General features: G+C 45.2%; 1 protein-coding gene across 2 annotated transcripts in view; it reads left to right on the forward strand.

The window, feature by feature from the left end:
- CADPS (calcium dependent secretion activator) overlaps positions 1 to 21,980 on the forward strand; it is a 534,502-nt gene that overhangs the window by 218,380 nt on the left and 294,142 nt on the right. For both annotated transcript variants that reach the window (XM_075549950.1, XM_075549951.1), the window contains exon 4: positions 9,870 to 9,950. In XM_075549950.1, the coding sequence (XP_075406065.1) occupies positions 9,870 to 9,950 (81 nt within the window). The remainder of the gene's footprint in view (positions 1 to 9,869; positions 9,951 to 21,980) is intronic.

Below are 21,980 nucleotides of genomic sequence, written 5' to 3' on the forward strand. Positions count from 1 at the left end.
GGCCGAGAGCAACATCAAAGAAATCACATGCCCCATGGGAATGGAGCCTGTGCTAAGAACGGACAAGTGCATGATGCCAAGAGAACATAAGGTGGGTGATGCCTCTGCCAGCCTGGAGGCATAGAGAAAAGTGGGCTGCAATCTTAGTGGAGGGCATCCAGGAGGCCAGGGAACCTCGTCCCAGACGTGAGGAACAGCATGTGCAAAGACCCAGGGGCAGGGAAAGCGAGACATTCCAAAGGACTCTGCCCAGGGCTCAGCCTAGCACCCTGAGGAGCAAAGAGCTTAGAAACGAGACTAGAGGGAGAACTCTGGAAGGAGAGCACCGCTGGCCTCTAACGGACTAGATCATTCCTAAGCCCTCTTCTACCCACAGCTCTGGGTCAGTTTCAGTTTGTCTGAGGCTCAATTTGGCCCCTGAAGCCTGCGGCTCAGTACCCCAGATTTCTCTGGGAGCAGAGCATGCATTCAAGCAGCACATGAAGTCCCCAGCCTCTCTCCGTTGGTGTGCAGTTTCTTTCTGCTCGATGGGAGGCTGCCAAGTGGCAGCAGAGCCGATGACTTCGGAAGAATCTCTAGCTGCATGTGTGTCCCCATCATCATGGCACTTGGGCGCCAGAGGACTCAAGGAAAGCTGGTATCCTGGGCGGGGGGGCGGGGTTTCCCAGACACACTGTGAAGGCCAACTCCCCGGGCTCTAAAGATAATGAGCAGGCTCCCCACCTGGGGCCCTATGTGGCCATTTTACCCCACTCTGGAGTCAAGCTTTCCCAGGTAGGACCCTCTTCAAAACTGTAAAGCCACTTGCACAATAGGTTCCCCCCCCAAACAACCACTGCCCACCCCCCACCTGTTTAATGCCATAGACAGGAAACAAGGAAAGCCTGCAGCAGGTGACCTAGGTTGGCACCTCCTGCCATGACTTCCTGGAATGTTCCAGAGGGTGACAAGGTGGGTGGAGGAGTTGGGGCAGTGGGGGCAGCTCCGGTGTCCTCCACGCAGGCCTTCTCTTCCCGGTGAATTTCACTTGTGGCGGTGTTTGTGGGTGTCCAGGAAGGTGACCCAGGTCCTTTCCCTGCCTCACGTGACCACAGGGTCCTTTCCCACCCAGGGTCTTGCTGCACTAATGCTACCTAGAACATAACTTTAACAAATGCTGGTCTACGCTTGCCACAGAATCCCATTGAGAGTGTGTCGTTCCTCAGGTGAAAGGACTGGAGCCGGGTGCCAGACCCCACAGTTAAGGACAAACACAGACCGAGACGCTGGCTCTGGGAGCCCTTTCTGGGGCCGCTTCTGCCATCATGTTCCTTTCGTCAAGCACCGAGGGCACGGAGGGAAGCCGGCGTCCCGTGAGCGTCCGGGCTGTATACAGATGATTCTAGGGGACCTGCTACGCACCAGCGTTATACGGGTGCCTTTCTTGTCTAGGGTCTCACTTCATCTTCATGACGGCATGTGAGGAGAGCTATCGGTGTCAGTGTCCTCAAACGGCCATGGGCTTAACACAACACAAATCTATTCTCGCTCGGTTCTGGAGGCCTGAAGTTTGAAAGTAAACTATCAGCAGAGCCATCCTCCCTCCTAAGCCCCTAAGGATCCTCTCTTAGCTTCACCAGCTGCTGGTAGCCGCAGGCATGCTTTGGCTTGTGGCAGCACCACTCAGTCTCCGCCACTGTCTTCAGCTGACCAGCTACTGTCTCTGTGTCTCTTCTCACCTTTTTATAAGGCGACACCAGGCCTGTTTAAGGGTTTGGGGTTTAGGCATTGTGGGTAAGGGCTGCTCACCTCCAGGTCAGCAGTTCAAACCCACTAGCTACTCTGTGGGGGAAAGATGAGGCAGTCTGTTCCTGTAAAGGGTGACTGTATGTTACAGTCAACTCATTGGCAGTGGGTTGGGTTAGGTTGGGTTTGGGTTTTATTGCAGTATAACCTCATCTTAACTAATTGTGCCTGAGAAGATGCCATTTCCGTGTCCTTAGGTCCCTTGAATGCTGTGAATTCTGGAAAAATACTCTCCAACCTAGCACTGTGCCAAGTACCAACTCAGTTTCACAGACAACAAAGCTGGAGGCTTGGAAAGGCCCAATCACTTGTTCGGTCGCCTGTGGTGAGGAAATGGCACAGCCAGGATTTGAGTCCAAGTCAGCCTGACTTCCCCTATACGCCACCACACGCTGTTTCATTCTGTCCTTGCCGTAGTTGCGCGAGATAAACATATAAATAAATGACCAGATGCCCTTCCCATTTTGCAGTTCAGGAAACTGAGGTTGTCAAGGTACCCTGACTAGAGAGAAAGCACAAACTCCCACCTGCAGGAATCTCAAACTTACATCCTCCCAACACACTCATTTTTCTAGACTGTGATCTTGGTCTGATCTCTTAGCTCTGAAGATGCTCAGCCTGAGAGGTGCAGATCATCTCTGACTGGGAGGCCGGCTTGCATGGATCACTTAAACCCGGTCTCTCTACAGTTGTGCTCTTGGGGGGCTGCTGAGAGCTGGTTGCCGCTCCCGTCACCTGCCCGAAGGAAATGTTTCCCGTGGCTTGGCTGACAAGAGAAAGCAGCCACCCTGCCTCTGCGTGACCGCTGCTAATAGGAAGATGATTTGTCTCATTAGATAAAGACGCTTCCTCCACATGTGCATCTCCTAACCCTAATGAGTTGTCGGTGTGGGAAGGTTGCTCCCACGTTGGTTCTAGGACTGATTTTGACTCTCCTGAGTGGAACACACCGCCTGGCAAACAGAATCTTGTTTCCATGGAAGCTCTCTCGCCTGCCTTTTTCTTTCCAGCACTTGAAAAGATAATTACTTGATCCCTCTATCTATTTTCCAGCTTTCATTCCATGGGGCTGCCCCGCTCCTCTGTCACGGATGGCTTTGTCTCTCAGGCCAGGCTATTCTGGGAACGTGGGCTATGTTGCCCTGCTCATCCTCCCTTCGTCTCAGGCCCTGTCAAGAGGCAGTGCCTGTCCTTGGGCCACTCCTGCCCATTAGAGTCGGCCAGGCAAAAGGACTCCACCCAGAGAAGATGAGAGAAGCCCCGAGGCCAGGGAGCTCTATCAAGAAATAGGAGCTCTTAATTCTTCCCTCTGGCTCCACAGATTGTCACACCCAGACCTCACATCCACCCCAAGAAGACACAGGCCTTTGGGTGCTTCGTATCTGTACCTTTGATGCCCCGTTGTGGCCCACGTCAGAAATGCAGCCAGCACGCGCTGCTCTGTTAGCAATACAGGGAACAGCAGCCACCATTTCCTGAGGACTTGACAGTTTGTACTTGACAGTCTGAACCCAAAGGTTGACAGTTCGGATCCACCCAGCCGTGCTGAGTGAGAAAAGCATGGCCGTCTCCCACCACAAGGTCACAGCCATTGAAAGCCACCTGGACTGCAGCTCCACTCTCAGCCACGACTGGAGTCACCATCAGTCATCATCTGCTCAGGGATTTGGTTTTGCCTCCTGTGCATGCCGGGCCCTGTGCTGAGCTTTTATATCTGTCACGTCAGTTAATTCTCCTGTCAACCTTAGGCAGGCTTGTTATTCTGATCTGTAGATGGCCATGCCTGAACACAGGGAGGTTAAGGAACTTGCTCAAAGTCACACAGCTACTAGGTGGCCGCTCCAGGTGAAGGACATACCTATTGGTGTTATTTCCTCAGGAGGAAGCTGGTACGTCAGTAGTCTCCCCAGAAGAAATCTGTCAGGCATGCCAGGTGATGAAGGGTCTGCATTTCTTTACCTCCCAAAGGTAGCTCTGTGTGTCACATTGACCCATAGATCTCACAGAGGCAAAAAATGAGAAATCTGAGCTCAGTTAAAAAACAATCCACTTAAGATGGAAGCCTCCTTAATGCAAGGAGAGAGAGAGAGAGAGAGATGTCCTACAGGAAGCCGACTGAGTTCCAAGTAGCCCGGAGAGCAGTGTGCATGGGGTATGCTCCTCAGCCTCACCAAGCCTCATCTGTGCCCTCATCGGTACGTCTGGAGGGAATGCTGTTTACCACACAGTCTTCCCCACACTTCTCCCGGGAATATTTGCTCATGGTGCCAGAGCAGAATAAGAGGCAAAGGCTAATGCAGCTAATTCACTTTATTTATTCTAGAACATCTGGCAGCCTTGATTATGCGAACACATTTATAAATGTTCCACAAAGAGAGGACAGGCTGACTCCAGAACTGTTTTCCTGGGGAAAATGCCCATTATCAATTTGGGGTGGGTGGGGGCATTTAGAAAAATCTATAATAAAGGTCATGGAGTGCATCCCAGTGCCATCAAGATAATACTGCCCTTTTTCAGAAAAAAATACTCAGTGCCCATGGCCATGAAGAACCATTGCAGTATGGGCCACAACGCGGTGTAAAGGGCAGGCACCTGCTTTTGTACCTCCCTGTGCGGTTCCAGCACCCCTCGGGGAGTAGTATTGGCCACTTTGGGAAACACTGCTCTAGAAGAGCAGATGAACTTTGCCCAGGGCTTCTCCAGCACCACCAGCAGCACGCCCTGGTGATCAGTATAGATCTCGATGAACACCGATCTCCACCCTGTGTGCCGTGATTGTGCAAATCCCCATGTCTGTCCGTGTAGAATGAAGGACCGTGGAGGCGAGTCTGTCCCGAGTCTGTCCTGGGGATAAGAACACGGCTGTGAGGCATTCCCTCCCAGAAAGAGCGACAGTCTTGAGACCCTACAAAGCGGTTCTACTCGTCATGTAAGGTTGCTATGAGTCAAAGTTGACTCCATAGCACTGGAGTTTGGTCTTTGCTGTTTAGTGTCTTGGCATATCAAAATGTTCATGAATTTTGATGAGCGGGTGAATAAATGGATGAGCTAGTGAATGAAAGACTAAATGGATGGATGAAGCTGTGTGTAGACCTTGAGCCCATTGTCAGCCTTCTCTTTGTTTCCAGTGGCATTCTAGGAGGCCCGTGGAGAATTGAAATGCTTCGGCAAACCTCAGCCATAGGGATGGGCCTTCTGGGCTGTCTTTTCCCTTCCTTAATGTTAACCTGGGTGAGGGCCATATCTTCTGACAAAATGCCCAGCATCAGCCCTTAAGCAAATGATATTGTTGCTTCTCAGCGAAGCAGTCAGATGTGTCATTTGCATACTATTTTGAACAGAAGCTTTTCTGAGCATCCCCAACAGGCTTGCACCTGGATCTGAAGAACCCTTGTGCTTCCCAGGGACAAAACCCAGCAGCTCACTGACACTTAAAACAATACCAAGGAGACCATGTTTCCTACGTGGGCCCAGCAGCAAGCAGTGACCAGGAAAGCATGTGATTGCTTTGGGGTAACTCTTCTATATTTATTAGAATGGGATTTTCCAACTGGCATTCTATGGGCATTATGCAAATATATATATGTATATATATATATATTTTTTTTTTCCTTTGAAGCCTCAGAAGGATTTAAGTTGTACAAAATCCAACTGATTTCCTTACGGTATAACATCATCTCAGATGATGCAGAATTTTCAAAATATGTCTGGCCGTGGAACCCTTTATTCTGGATCATCTAATAAGATAGATCGTTTAGCACAACATCCTTTAGGGAAAAATAACCCCTTGAGAAGATGCGGCCAAGTGTTGCCACCCAGTCTTCATAGTCTTGGCTGCTGTGTTGTTCCTCAAAACTTTCTACTCCAATAAAGAGTCCAAGCCTTTGGGGGGGGGGGGAGAAACTATTGGGGAAGCGCTTCACCATCGGGGAACTACCTTACACCCACTGGATGTCTATTCTAAAACCAAACCATATCAAAAACCCAAAAAATAACAAGTGTTGGTGAGAATGTAGCATAAACGGAACCCTCAACCCTAGGGGGAGGGAATGTGAAATGGGGACGCTGCTGTGAAAACCAGTTGAGCAGTTTCTCCAAACATAGAATTACTACACGAGCCAGTGATTCCACCCAGAAGAATGGAAAGCAAGGACGTAAACAGATATGTGCTCATCAATGTTCATTGCCCCTGTAGCCAAGAGATCAAAGCAACCCAAGCGTGCATCAACAGATGACTGAATAACAAAAGTGGTCCATTCAAACAATGGGATACTCTTCAGCCAGAAAGAGAAATGAGATCCTGATCCATGGCAGGGGGAACCATGAAGATATGAGAGCAAATATAAAAGGACAGACATTATAAGATCCCACTTACATGAAACAACTAGAGTGAGCAAGTACATAGAAGCAGAAAGTAAATTCGTGGTGGCCAGGAACTAGGAGTTGAGGGGAAAGGCAAGTAATGTTTGGCAGGGACAGGGTTTCTGTCTGGGTGATGAGAAAATATTGGAAACAACCCATGTAGCAATAGCTGTACAGCCTTGTGGATATAATTAGTACCATGACAATTATATATTTAAAATGGAAAAAATATTTGTTACATAAAATTACAAGGGGAATTGTCAGAGGATGATAAAGCAATGTTGACTCCTGAACTGTATAGTGTGATAAAAATGTACAATGTAAAGAAAGCAGATGGCTTTTTATGTGTCTTATAAAATATAAACCAGAACGTTCAACTGGTTTGAAGCCCTGATATAAACCAAAGTAGATGAATCATGATGCATCAAAAGCATGACCATAAATCTTATAGTTATTTTTATAGCATCATATAATTCACTTATTTTCTATACCTTTCATAGTATGACTAAGAGTAGATTCATCTTTTTTTTAATCATAGAGCTGAGTTTTTTTCTGTATCAATTGCAACTTTCTGTACATGAGTAGCTTTTAGGAGAAAGTCCTTTAAGGACTCACCTATTCCTTAATCTGAATTTTTGGAATTAAACCCAATCTATTTGAGTGCCATAGTTCCCTATTTATTAAAGCTCTCTGTGAACAAAATAAATAATCAATTACTGATAGCTGACTCAATTACAGTTTGAAACCTACTGTTTAGCCTTGCTTAGAAAGGAGGAGCAACTTTTCAGTCATAGAAAAGTTGCTTGCTTGCTCTTTTAAGTGTTATGCTTGTGCTCTGTGCATTTCGGTCATAGAGCAAGGCTCATCAAACTATGCCACACCAAATGCTTTTGTGAATAAAGTTTTATTGGAGCACAGCCATCCTCATTCATTGACAATTTTTGATGGCTGTTTTTACACTCCAGTGAAAGAGCTGAGTCATTTCAACCAGCGGCATCATGGTCTGCAAAGCCTAAAATATTTATATTCTGGCCCTTTGCAGAAATATCCACCAAGCTCTGTCATGGAGTTGAGTTGGAAGAAGATTACATAACCAACTCCTTCATTCTGCAGATGTAAAAGCTGAAACAGACGAAGTTAGGGGGTTGCTCGGGTATACTTATGTTTACATGTTCTGACCCTTACATTCTAATAGCTCTAATCCTTGGAGAGGACAAGAATGCTGAGGCATCAATCAACTAAATGCTAGTAGTTGTCCTCCAGGCTCCCTGAGCAGGAAGGAAATGACTGAGTCATCTTCCAAGGGCCGAAGATGGAAGAGCCGCTGAGTATGTGCCATGTGAGCTACAGCGTCCCCAGGTGGTGAAAGCTGGGAACACATTTGTCTGCTAACCAAAAAGCGGGGCTTTGAGTATCCAGAGGCACGTCAGAAAATAGATCCGATCATCCGCTTTTGAAAAAGCAGCCATTAAAAGCCCCATAGAGCGCAGCCCTCTCTGAGTGTATGAATTCACAATGGTCAGAGTTGACTTGACAGCAGTGGTTTGCTTGCTTGCTGCTTTTTTAAGTACTATGGCTCTGCTCCATGAATTTCTTGTTATTCTTCTTTTTCTTTTCTTGTGTGGTTCTATTATTATTATTGTTATTAAATATTTTATTGGGGGCTCTTACATCTCTTATCAAAATCCATACATTCCTCCATTGTGTCAAGTACATTTGCACATATGCCGCCATCATCATGTTCAAAGGATTCTCTTCCCACTAGAGCCTCTATCTGCTCCCTATTTCTTCCCCCTCCCTCCCACACCCTCCCTCCCTCTCCTAACCAAAAAGCTGGGGTTTGAGTCTATCCAGAAGCATCTCAGAAAATATTGCCACTCACCCACTTTTCCATTGTTCATCATCCTGGGAGGGGATTATAGTTTGATCCTTGTGATCAATTTCCTCTTTCTTCCCCCACCCTCCCCCAATCCTCCTGGTATTCTCATCCTGATCCTGGTATTCTGTTCTCATTCTTGGCCCTGAAGGGTTTATCTGTCCTGGATTCCCTGTGTTGTGGGCTCTTATCTGTAGCAGTGTGCATGTTCTGGTCTAATCCGATTTGTAAGGTAGAATTGAGGTCATGATAGTGGGGGAAGGAAGAACCAAAGAACTAGAGGAAAGTTGTGTGCTTCATCAATGATATACTGCACCTTGACTGGCACATCTCTTCCCTGTGACCCCTCTGTGAGGGGATGACCAATTGTCTACAGATGGGCTTTGGGTCTCCACTCCATTGCCCACCCCCCATTCACATTGGGTATGATTTTGTTCTGGATCTTAGATGCCTGATACCTGATCCCATTGACACCTCATGATCACACAGGCTGGTGTGCTTCCTCCATGTGAGCTTTGTTGCTTCTCAGCTAGATGGCTACTTGTTTATCTTCAAGCCTTTAAGACCCCAGATGCTATATCTTTTGACAGCCAGGCACCATCAGCTTTCTTCACCACATTTGCTTACGCACCCATTTTGTCTTCAGCAATCATGTCAGGAAGGTGAGCATCACAGAATGCCAGATTATTAAAACAAAGTATTCTTGTGTTTAGGGAGCACTTGAGTCAGGCCCAATGTCCATCTGCAACTTAATTTTTAACATATAGATATGAGGACATAGTTCTCTTCCCATTTAACATACATATATATATATATATATATATGTATGTGTGTATACATATATATATTTATATATGTATATGCCTGTATCTAGACCTCTATAAATGTCCTTTGCCTCCTGGTTCTTGCAACAAAGCAGCAAGGGGAGTAAAGTGATGAAATCCCTGGGGAATACCAAAAATAGACTTTGGAGACAGAGTGTGACACCCCATCAGACTCAACTGGAAAATAAACACTTGTAATGGCCAACAAAAAGATCTTGAACTATTTATAGGTTTTTTTCATTTTTGTTGGTAGCTTTCTTTTTGTTGTTGTTTTTATATTGTTTTGTTGGTCTTGACTTCCTTTGTTGTTTTGTTTGCGTTTGCCCGGTTTTTGTGCTTATTAATATCTCTGCATGTCTATGTAGATAAAATAGGTGGGATAAACAATGCTGAGATGAAAAGAATAGGACTGATGACTCCAGGGGGGATATGGGGGAAGGAGAGATGGAAGAAAGAAAGGTGGGGGTGGAACCAACAGGGACAAAGGAACAACAAGTGAGCTAAAATCAGTGGAGATAAGGGCATAGGATGCTTAGTGGGGTTTAATCAAGGGCAATGTAGCAGTGATGAATTACTAAACCCAAATGAAGGCTGAACACACAATGGTGGGACAAGTAAAAGGAAATAGAGGAAAGAATCAGGAGGTTCCATGCATTTCGAATAGTTATGTTACCATCTCCTTGCTTATGTGCCTGCTTTGTGAGAATCTTTGCATTTTGTCAAAGCAGACGTGTCACATTAGGTCCTCATTAGATGCACTGCAGCCTAGCAATTCAGAGATGGTGGGTGATTCTAGTATAAAGTCATGCAAGGATCTCTCCTAACAACTTCCCACCACATCATGCTGTACCTCGGAGAATTTAGCTTGGATTTCATACATCCTGGATTGGTTGGGTACCACACCATAATTTTTAGGGAATGTTCAGGTAAAATGACTCATGCCTGAGTGAGAGGTGTAAACCGAAGGTCATGAGGTTATTGACGCTGACTCTGAAATTTCCCCTGTTTGTGTTTTTATACAGCTGGACAACCCAGATGAGCAAGCAGCCCAGATCAGACGGGAATTGGATGGACGTCTCCAAATGGCAGACCAAATAGCCAGGGTAAGGAAACTTGAGGGTCATTTACTGGGAAACAAGGCTGAATTCCCATACAGGAGACACACGGATTCTTAAGGGTCTTCTGAAGATAAAAATTTAAGTCCTTGCCTACTAGCCAAAAGGTTGGCAGCTCAAATCCACCTAGAGAAGACTCAGAAGAAAGGCCTGGTGATATGCCTCTGGAAAAACCCAGTGGAGCACAATTCTATTCTGACAGACATGTGGTCACCGTGAGTCTGAAATGAATTGACAGCAGTTGATTTTGTTGTTGTTGTTGTTGGAAGCAGATGTAAGAAGCACACAGGAGGCTAGATGGGGACATTTTTCCCGGTAGGGCCCTCTTCTACTTCTTTCCATTCAAGCTCTCCAGAAGACAACTATGCTTCAGGAACCCCCACAGTCTCCCTTCTACCTCTCTGCTCCTTTCCACACGCCTATTTGCAACTGCCTGAAGAATCTCCACTTGGATATTTCCTTCCAATGGAATGAGTTCAAAAGGCGGGCTCCTTACTTACCTCCCTCGTCCCACCACACACACCCCTACATTTTCTCTTCCTCTGTTATTCTTGGTTCAATGAATGCAGTCAAGACAGGCTCTCCTTCCTTTTTCCAACAATCCACACTCATCCAGCCACGTAGACCCCTTGACACTGCCCATCTCTTTTCTGCTCCCCAACAACACTGCCAGGGCTGCCAATCACATCCCCATGCTCAAAGCCAGGATTTTGCCATCTCTCCCCAGCAGAGATTCCTGGCTCTAATCGCTTCCCCTGTCCTGACCATCCTGAGGGTTGCTGCTAATTAAAACACGTATATGAGGGATACTTCTTGAAAACATGGAATTAATCTGAGAAACAGTTTGCAGAAAGCAAATCGCTACTTAGATTAAGCCCTCATTGAACTCCCTCAGACCATTGGTCAAGGATGTTAATAGGCTTCTCAGACAGAGTGCATCGGAAAATGGGTTACTGCAGATATAGTTCGGTTAAAATTTCTCATATTCTTATTTGTTTTCCCTTTGACCCATTTTTAATTTGTTTTCATTTATATTATCTTTACTTTCTCTTAGATCGAAATTTTTCTGTTTTATTCTGTCATTGTCATTACGGTTTGGGGTATGATTTTCTTTAAATGAAATCCAGGATAGGTGATTCTACAGAGAGAATAACTAGATACATAGTTCCTTAGGGTTATAGCAGAGAAGGCAATGGAGGGCTAATAATAATGGGGACAAGAATGAAAAAAACTGTTCTAAAATTGATGGTAGTGGTGATTGCACAAGTCTTTAATATACTTAAACCATTGAATTGTAGGGTACATGAATTACATGTCAATAAAACTCTTTTAATAATTTTAATTAAAAACAAAGGTGGAATTCAAAGATAATGGAAAACTTTCCACAAAATCATTGAAGCCTCATTTATGACTATTTCAAAATTCAGGTTCAAAAATCTTCAGTAGATTCCTGTTTTGTTTTTGTTTTTTTAAAAAGAACTCTGGCCTCTTTAGAGGGATAGTCAAGACTCTTAAATGAAGAGCTACATCCTTCCTTATTGATCTCACCTCTCACAGCTCTGCGTTGCATCTGCCAGTCGGCTGCAAAGCTTGTCCCTTCCGAGTAGACCAGGCCTCTCTAGCCACGAGGCTTTGTGCCCACTGAACCTGCTTTTCTCACCCATTTAGCAAACTCTCCAACTCAGCCTTTAATACCTGATTTAGAACACTGCTCCTAACTGGCTGGCAGAGCCCTTCCCACCTCTGTACCTTTACGATGTCCCATATTGTGGTGCCTTATTTTAGCACTTAATTGAATGGTGATTGTACATAAGGGGCCCTGGTGGTGCTGTGGGCTGGGCTTTGGGTTGCTAATCACAAAATAAACAGATCAACCCCACCAGCTGCTCCCCTGGAGAAAGATGAAGTTGTCTTTTCCTATAAAGCTATATAGTCTCTTAACCCCCTGAGTTGGAATCAACTGATGGCAGAAGGTTTGGTTTTGGTGTTGGTTGTGTGTCTGAGTCTCCCAGTAGCTATGATTTCTCTCGGGGTGGATGATGCCTTGTTGTTGGGGACCACAGCTGTGCTCAATTATAATACAGTCGTTATTATTACTGCTGTGACTATGGCTGTTGCTGCTCTTTGGGTTATTACTACTAGTAATGCCGGCCGCATTTATTGAGTCCGACTGCCAAGCCTGCTGAATGTTTTGCATGTATCATCTAATTCTTTCCTCAAAATTGCCCCATAAGAAAATTTTAGTTCTTCCTCTTGCTTTGGACACAGGGAAACGCAGACTGTGCATAGGGCTATTTGTGAAGCGGTCCTCTAGACCGTCAACGCAGGTCTGTCTAAATAGCACTCACCGCTCATGCAAAATGCAAGCAAGCCCCTCCCCCACCCCCAAATGTCCATAACCAAGATACATAACACTGACTGCAGCGATTTTTTTAAAAATCATAATCCATGGGGAAAAATGCCTGATGGAAGATCCCTGATGACCCAACTTTTAAGTGAGAACAGAATCTCCCTGGTCCCACTGCAGCCATAGGCCGTGTGTGCACATAGGGTAGTAGGGTAGTGGGCTGAGGGTGGTAGGAGGATGGGAAAGGATGGTAGCTTAGCATTCAATCTTCCTTCTGGAAAGAGGAGTCTCAAGACTTGGACACATGGAAAGGAATCCTACTGGAGGTGACACCAAATGAGGTTCTAAGAAACATGCAAATCCCTCTGTTTGTGCTCAAGTCATTTTATCGAAACATTTTGTATCTTGTTTTTGGACATCTTCAAAGTTTCCAGTTGAGTCAATCTGGTGGCTAAAGATAGTATGCGATTACGGATTTGGCTGAAGGGAGTGTAAAAGGCTCTTAAAATTTCAAATCCTGCTTAATGTGGGAGTAAACATTATTAGACTTTGGAGTTTACTTAGCCTGTAAACTCACTTTGTCCTCTGAATACATTATCCAAGATACAGAGGCCATTCGGTTCCATTGCTCTGCCGTTAGGCAGCCATCCCCCAACTAGGCAGCATTCGGCTCATTTAAATAAAAGACATACCCACACATGTCAAAAGCAAGTTCCTGACACCTTTTTGGGGGGTTGCTTCATTCACTTTGGGGCTAAACAGAATCATTTAAGAGAGTAGTATCAGGATAACTTTAATTTTTAAAAAGACCACAAGTGAACAGTAAATATTCTGATACCAAGAAGGATATTATTAACAATTTAGAAATAAGTTTTCTTGGTCAGAGAAAGAATAGAGGATAGTTTTTTCAAAACAAATGAAAGGCCCCAAATATGCCGAGTTATACAGATTTCTAGGAGACATCCACCCGGCAACATCTTTTCCTCCCTCTCACCCCACCCACAGCCATGTTCTTGAATGCTATAGTTAGTTGATTCTAGAGCTTGTGTTCCATCCAAGTTGAAGCAATCACAGCTCCTCAGATGCCCTGACCACAAATGATTGGTCCAAAGATAGACATCTGATGACAATTAGACCAATGAGCCCCTTCCCTGAGACATGGCAGCTGGCACCAGCAGGACTACATCTTTCCAGTGATAGAGGGTTGTCATCAGCCACTCTACAACATGGACAAGGGAGAAGACAAAGGAATAAAGTCAGGACAAAAAGAGAAACTGGGACAGAATACAGAGTCCTCCAGATGCTGAACTCTCTGGATCTGGTTAATTATCTTTTTTTAATTAATAAGGGCTTATTATGATCATTTTTTCTACATCATTCTTTTTTTTTAATATTTTTATTGGGGCTCATAAGGCTCTTATCACAATCTGTACATACATCAATTGAGCAAAGCACCCTTATACATTCGTTGCACTCATCACTCTCATAATTCACCTTCCAATTGGGTTCCTGGAATCAGCTTGGTTTCCCTTTTTTTCCCCCCATCCCCCTCCCTCCCCGATCCCACCCCTGGTCCCTTGATAGTTTATAAATAATTATTATATCTTATCTTACACTCCCCGGCGTCTCCCCTCACCCGCCTCCCCCTTGCCAATCTCCCAGAGAGGAGGTTACACATAGATCTCCGAGATCGGTTCTACCTTTCTACACGCCCTTCCCTCCTGGTGTCGCCACTCCCACCGCTGGTGTTGAGGGGTTCGTCTGTCCTAGATTCCCTGTGCCTCCAGATCCCCACTGCACCGCTGTACATCCTCTGGTATAACCAGGTCCGCAAGGCAAGGTAGGATTGGGGTCATGATGATTGGGAGGGGAGGAAGCGTTCAGGAACTAGAGGAAGGTTTTGAGTTTCATTGTTGCTACACTGAACCCTGAGTGGCCCATCTCCTCCTCACTACCCCTCTGGAAGGGGTGTCCAGCTGTCTACAAGTGGGCATTGGGTCCCCATCATGCACTCCCCCTCTTTCACGGTGATGTGATTCTCACCACCACCCCACCTTTGATGTTGGAGACCTGGTCTCCTCTGTCCTTCATGGTCACCTATGTTGGTGTGCTGCTTCCGTGTGGGCTCGGTTGCTTCTGGGCTAGATGGCCGCTTGTTTGCTTTCAAGCCTTTAAGTCCCCAGACGCTATATCTCTTAGTAGCCGGGCACCACCCGCCTTCTTCACCACACTTGCTTATGCACACTTTCGTCTTCAGCCATTATGTGAGGATACATCATTCTTAAAGTATCAGATAATTTCTTTATTTACTTTAGCCTTTCTATGATCAATACCAGTATGAAAATTTTGTTTCCAAATTAAGTGCTTTTAATCTACTTTCTTCTTTTTAAAAATAAATCATTTTATTGGGGACTCGTACAACTCTTATCACAATCCATGCATACACCCATTGTGTGTCAAGCATATTTGTACATTCATTGCCCTCATCATTCTCAAAACATTTGCTTTATACTTGAGCCCTTGATATCAGCTCCTCATTTTTTCTTCTCCCTCCCTACTTCCTCCTCCCTCATGACCCCTTAATAAATTATAAAATAATTATTATTTTGTCATATCTTACACTGTCTAACATCTCCCTTCACCCACTTTCTGTATTCCATCCCCCAGGGAGGAGATTATATGTAGATCTTTGTAATCAGTTCCCCCTTTCTACCCAACCTTCCCTCCATCCTCCCAATATCACCACTCTCACCAATGGTTCTGAAGGGATCATGTGTTCTGGACTCCCTGTGTTCCTATCTGTACATGCTCAGGTCTATCAGGTTTGTAAGTTAGAATTTGGATCACGATAGTGGTGGGAAGGAAGCATTTAAGAACTAGGGTAAAGTTGTAGGTTTCATCGTTGCTACATCGCACCGACTGACTCGTGTCCTCCCCGTGACCCTTTGGTAAGGAGATGTCCTGTTGCCTACAGATGGGCTTTGGGTCTCCAATCTATACTCCCCCTCATTTGCAATGATATGATTTTTTGTTCTTTGATACCTGATACCTGATCCCTTCAAACACCTCGTGATCACGCAGGCTAGTGTGCTTCTTCCATGTGGGCTTTGTTGCTTCTGAGTTAGATGGCCGCTTGTTTACCTTCAAGCCTTTAAGACCCGAGACACTATATCTATTGATAGCTGGGCACCATCAGCTTTCTTCACCACATTTGCTTATGTACGTTTTTGTCTTCAGCGATCATGTTGGAAAGGTGAGCATCATGAATGCCAGTTTAATAGAGCAGAGTGTTCTTGTGTTGGGGGAGTACTTGAGTGGAGGCCCAATGTCCATCTGCTACCTTAATACTAAACCAATAAATATATACACATAGATCTATTTCCTCATGTAAAAATATATTTACATATGTACATGCCTGTATTTAGACCTCTATCAGTGCCCTTTGCCTCCTAGTGCTTTCCTCTAGTTCCTTTCACTTTCCTCTTGTCCCACTATCAAGCTCAACCTTCATTAGGGTTTCAGTAATTCCTCTCGGCTACAGTGCCCTTGATCAATCCCTACCTCTTAGACTCTCCTTGCCACTGATTTTGGATCACTTGTTGTTCCCTTGTCCCTGGGTTGGTTAACACCACTTCCTTTCCCTGACTTGCCCCTCTCCCATGTGTCCCTGGAACCATCGGTCCCATTGTTTTCTCCTCCAGATTGTTTATTCAGCCTATCTTATCTACATAAACCTGCAGATATAATAGTATGCACAAAAAACAAGACAGAGAAAAACAAAGCGATAAAAACAACAACAGAAAAACCCAATGACAAAAAGAAAGAAAGAAAGAAAGAAAATCCTGTAAATAATTCAAGGCTTCATTCAACCTGATGCTCCAAGATGTGAATGCAACATACCGGCATGAAGCAGGGAACCAGTAGAAAGGTCTGAGGGGTCAGCTCCAATCCCAACTACATGGACAGTCCATCCTCCCCCCAGAAGAATTTACTTCGAGTACAGCACTGAAACTACAGCTCAGGGAGAGGAACATGTTTGATCAGAGCACATGGGAGCAAATAAAGGGGCAGGAACAGAGGGTAGAGTACATCCTGGCCCACCAAGCCTTAAGGATGATATCCCTGCTCAGAGCAGCCAATGCACAGAGAGGACGATATGGCCGGCCCTACTATGAGGCACGATGTCCCTCACTGACCCATAGCCCTACATGGGACTACACTGGAGACACAGTGTTGGAATTGTGCCTGATCTGACCCCACCACACTGAGGCAAAACACTAAGGGGGTGCAACAGAACGGCAAAGAGAGCAGAGCAAGGAAGTCCCAAGGGAACACCAAAAATAGACTTTGGGGCCAGGGCATGGCACCCCATCAGACTCAAACGGAAAACTCTCCTAAAGGTCAACAAACAGACCTTGAACTATTTACAGGCTTTTCTCTCTTTTTTTGGTCATTGGTTTTGTTGTTGTTGTAATTGTTTTGTTTTCTTTTGTTGCTTTGTTTTGGTTAATTCTTAAGCCATGGTCTTGTAGCTGTTTTTCCCTCTGTTTAGTTGAATTCAAAGAAAAGATCAATTTCCTTATGCTCAAACCAGCCTGATTAATTTAAGAAAATTTGGGGATATCTCATCCTGCAAAAATTTAATATCAAATCCTCAGATATTGACTAGTTCATGGAGAAATATTAAAATGAAAGATCACCGCTTCTTCTTTGAGCATGCCCTGATTTTTCTATTTCTGGCATGACAGCGAATTTTAGGCCGGGTCTGCTACTCAGCCCATATGGCGGGACGTCAGCTCCTGTAAATATCACAACCAGAATTTCCTGGATATAGATGTCAGTTATCATACATAATTCACTCTGTTCTCTGAATTAAGAAAAAAAATCAGCAGAGCACTTCTGGTTGTAACTAAGAGGCAGCAACTCAAGGAAGCTTATGCAAAAGAGGGATTGGTTCTAGAGATCAAGGACTGTCACACAGGGCTCACAGGCCAGAGACAGCCATCACCCAGGAAATTACTGACGCCAGAGTCGACAGACGAGTCCGACCTTTCTCTCCATTGCCCAGCTCTGCGTGTCCCATTTATTCCTCTTTCTTCCTCTACAAGCCAGGGTTCTTCATGTTCCAAGTGAAAACATACTCCTGCAGCTATGTATGTTTTGGTATAATAACAAATAGGCAATCGTTCAGCCAACCAGCCTTACTAGTTCTTTCTCCCCATCTCATTTCTCCCTTTTTCTTAGTAATCAGGCACCCTTAATGCGGCTCTGATGCATGGTGGCCCCCTGTGGGTCAGAGTAGCACTGTGCTCCATGGGCTTCCAATAGCTAATTTTCCTAAAGCATATTAAACCAGACCTTCCCTCCCAAGTACCTTTGGGTGGACTTGAACCACACACCTTAGGTTAGCAGCCAAGTGCATTAACCATTTGTATCACCCAAGGACACCCCTTTTCTCTCTGCATTCTTCCAAATGAAATTCCCAAAATCAGGCCCCTGATTGGTTGAATCTAGTTCAGGAGCCAATCACTAAGGGTGAGGGTGGTAGCCAAGACAGAGCCCTGTGAGAAGTGTGATTGTTCTATATTGGGAGAAAACCAGGCTGTATTCACTAATGTCTACTTGTGATTACTATTTATAGTCAGTAACTCCTCTAAACCTACAACACTGTCCCCATTTCATAGATGAAGAGAGGGAAGGAGAAACAGTGGACACAGCCAAGTGATGAATCGACACTCGTAACCAGGATGCATGCATGGCACTGCCTAATACAGCCTCTCATTTCCACTATTACATCCATCGAGGGAACCAACATGCCTTCCACCAGCTCTTTACCTCAACTTATCCATACCCTCACCACCCTGACCTCTCTTACTGCTAGTCATTCCTTCATTTAATATGTCAGGCACTAACGGAGTGATTCCCATCAAAACTCTTACTTAGAGCTGTGACTCATAATACTGCGAGGTACAGTAATTCTCCAAGTTTGGGCACAGCAGAGAGCTTAGAGGCTATGCCCAGATTCACTCCGCTAACAAGTAGAAAGCTGGGCTCAAATACAAGTCCTCCAATTCCAACTTTTATGGTCTTCTTTTAAGTAGTCAGAAGCAAGAATATATACCAGAACAGAATGACTTCTTTCTCCCCGATCTCTCCATACTCTTTACCCCTTCAGGAAATATTTTCTCTTTCACAAATAATTTGTCCTACATCTTGTTCTGTTTATCTAGTTGCCCAAACAAAGCAGAAGTTTTAGGTGGAACTGGCTCCAAGAATTCCTGGATTCTTTCCTGAGACTCAGGTCAAAGAGATTATAGAGACCCTGAGCATGCCACAGAAGCACTTTTGTCATCACATACTTCCATGGAGACGCAGATGTTTGAGGAGCGAAAGATGGCACGAGCCAGACACCTGGCCCTTCCCATAATGCTACCCTCTGATCTATCCGTTCTCTCACAGCAACATCCTACAGGACAGCAGGCAGAGAGGCTGCAGGAATGCTTACTGTCAATATTAGACGTGCTGCCTTAAAAGTTCCTGGAAGAGATCTGAAGGCATTTTTTAAAAATTGGGTAGAAAAGACTTCTTAATCCTTGATCAAACATTTCCCCAAATCCTCTCCTGTTGATATTCAAGTAGCCCCAAATTTCGCCCAAGAATTAAGTCTAAGTAATTTGAACTCCAGGATCAGAAACTGACATTGAATCTTAAATGGGCACAGTGTGGTATTTGTATGATATTTGCCAGTACTTTGTGACTGGTGTGGAAGCCTCCATTGCCCCAAGCCCCTGCTGAGCACTGCAAAATCAGGCCAGGCGTCTAAGTAAGTGACACCACCGGGGAGGCACCATCCCTGTCATTCTCCCCCTGGGCACTACCGACAGGTGGGTGTGCATGGTTGTACTCGGTCACTGCTCGATCTAAGCACATGAGCTCTGGAGCTAGTCTGCTGGGTTCCAAACTTGACCCAACCAGTTACTAATTTAACTTTTGTGCCTTACTCACTTGGGATGCATAACAGCACTTACCAGTGTGGTTTGGGGAAGATTAAGGGAGGTACAGGGGAAGTAAAATGGTTAGACTGGTACCCAGGGCATGGTTGTGATTGTTCACTACCACTGGGTCAACTCGTACCCAGATGACCTTAATGTATAACAGAATGAAGCATTGCCCAGTTCGGCATGATCCTTACAACCTCTAGCATAATTGAGTCCATCATGTGGCTATGATGTCAGTTCATCTCACTGAGGTTCCCCCTCACTGATAGCCTTCTCCTGTGATGTGTCAAAAGCAAATGGATAAGAGAGTTCTCTTGTGAGCCACAGGGTTTTCATGCATTAATTTTGACAATGAAGTCAACTTCATTTTCTATCTAGTTTTTCTTAGCTGGAAACGCCATAGAAACCTATCCTCGATAGATGATTCTGCTGGTATTGGAACCACCAATGTCATAGCTTCCAGCATCATAACACCATACAAGTCATCGGAATATAGCAGATGCATGGGTGGTAGAAGACATAGTTCAAAAAAGAGAGAGGAAAAAAACACCTCACTCCGTCTACTCTGACCTCAAGTAGGATTTCCAAGACTATAATCTGTGCACAAATAGACAGCCTCATCTTTCTCACATAGAGCCACTCATGAGTTTGAGTGCCAATCTTGTACTTAGCAGCCAAATACTTACCCAATAGAACCAGGGCTTCTTCAACTGTTATCTTTATTAATATAGTCACCAATATTATTATTACTAGGAGTCCTGGTGGTAAAATGGTAACATGTTGGGCTGCGATCTGTGTGTTTGGCAAGTGGAAACCAGCAGCTCCACAGGAGAAAGACTGGGCTTTCTATTCCCATAAACAATTACAGTCTCAGAAATCCACAAGGACTCGCTATGAGTCAATATTGACTCAATGGCAGCAAGGGTTTTGGGGTAATTATTGTTAATAGTGTTGTTAGCAGAGTTTATATGCAGACCTGGTTTCTTATATATAGACAGTACTCAAAATGGTTAAATGTTTATTATCTTTATATTACTCATAATATGTGTATAAGGTTTGTTGTCCCATTTCAAATATGGAAACTGAAATCCGCAGAGGTACAGAATCCTGTCTAAAGCTACCCAGCTATTAAGTTGCAGACTCAGGATTCACTGGAGTGGACTGGATTAGGTTGTTCCGTGCCCCTCTTGCCCTTGGCATGCCTCTGTCACTTCATGTGCTGCATGGCATCTAGCTGGTCACTGATGGGCAAGCTCTTCCCCAAGTCCCATCACCTCTGAGCTCCTTCTTTCATCCCAAGTGATAACATGTCACCTGGCATGGGAGTGCCAGGGGTGCAGTGAATAGATGCCACACTGCCAGTGCGCTGTCATATCTTGAAAGCCCTCCTATTCTATGTCCCCTTCTGGTCAACTGCCCACAACGGTGTCCCAAGCCTTTGGGGTTCGGGAACTTCTGTCTGCATGGGAGAAGCCATGCCGGCTCTCCCCCACACCCCAGTCATCCTCTCTAGGTAGAAATGCAAAGCCAGAAAAGAAAAGCAATTGGCCAGGCGAGCTCTTCGTCCTTCCAAATGGGATTTTTCAATGTATGCCCCCCCACCGCTCGGAGTAGCCAAGCGTAAATAGCCCTGGTGGGACGTGGCCTTGGGGGGCTCACTCCACTGTGGAACGGGATCAGCTCCAAACAAAAATAAGTGGCCGGCAGAGATTTTTCTGTGGAGGACTCTGCTCCCCGTATGCCATGCCTGTCATAAAACAACATGAATAAACAATTCTTTTGTCAAGGCTAATTTACTTTTCTGCTTGGAAAACTTGCAATGGAGATAGAAGAACAGAGTCTCCTTGTTTTGGCCTCACTTCGGCTTCACGATGTGTTTGCAAAGGGCCAGGCACTGAAAACCCCACATAAGAACCGTGGCCGGGATTGACAGATTGCTATTTCTTTGCAAGGCTTAAGTACTCGGGACAGAAAAATGGCCTTGTTTGTCCTTGCAGGCTTCAGTTTTATGAGCCTCTTTTGATGATGCCATTAGGAACTGTTCCCGTTTGGGGAGAAGTGATCGTTCTTTGGGTTTTTCCAATATTCTATACCATCAGAGTTGGAGCGATGATGTCTGTAAGCAGTGGGTCCTCTCCCGGAGCATCAAGGCTGCAGGGTTCAAAGCTTCTGTATGCCTCCACAGTGCATGGAATAGAAGGGAGTGTGCTAGATAGCCCCGCCTCTCAAGTCTGAGTGGCTGGAAATCACACCCTTCCCCCACGGTATCCCCGTGACAACTGCAAAGCCAGCAGCTGGCAGTACAAAGTCAGACTTACCTCTAACCCTGTTGCCCCTTGCCTCCCCCCTCCAAAAAATGCCGTGTGGTTCACTGAGATTTGGGCCCCAATATAAAAGAGGTCCGTATAATGACCTTCAGATGCCTGGGATGTCAACTTTTCGGCTTGGCAGCCTTTAACTGACCTGGGGACCACTACAAGCCCATAACTTAGGCCACTTCATTTTCCCTCTCATGCTCAGGAAAAGTGCTCAGAGGATGTGAGAAGATACGTTTTGGCCACATACAGCTACATAGACCTTCCTGGATTCATATTTGCCTGCAGTATTTTCCAAGGAAGGAGAAAAGAACAGGGTGACCCAACTCAACCTAGTTGCAGACTCTTCCTCATCCAT

This window comes from Tenrec ecaudatus, chromosome 5 (assembly GCF_050624435.1).
Source record: "Tenrec ecaudatus isolate mTenEca1 chromosome 5, mTenEca1.hap1, whole genome shotgun sequence".
NCBI classification, from domain to species: Eukaryota; Metazoa; Chordata; class Mammalia; order Afrosoricida; family Tenrecidae; genus Tenrec; species Tenrec ecaudatus.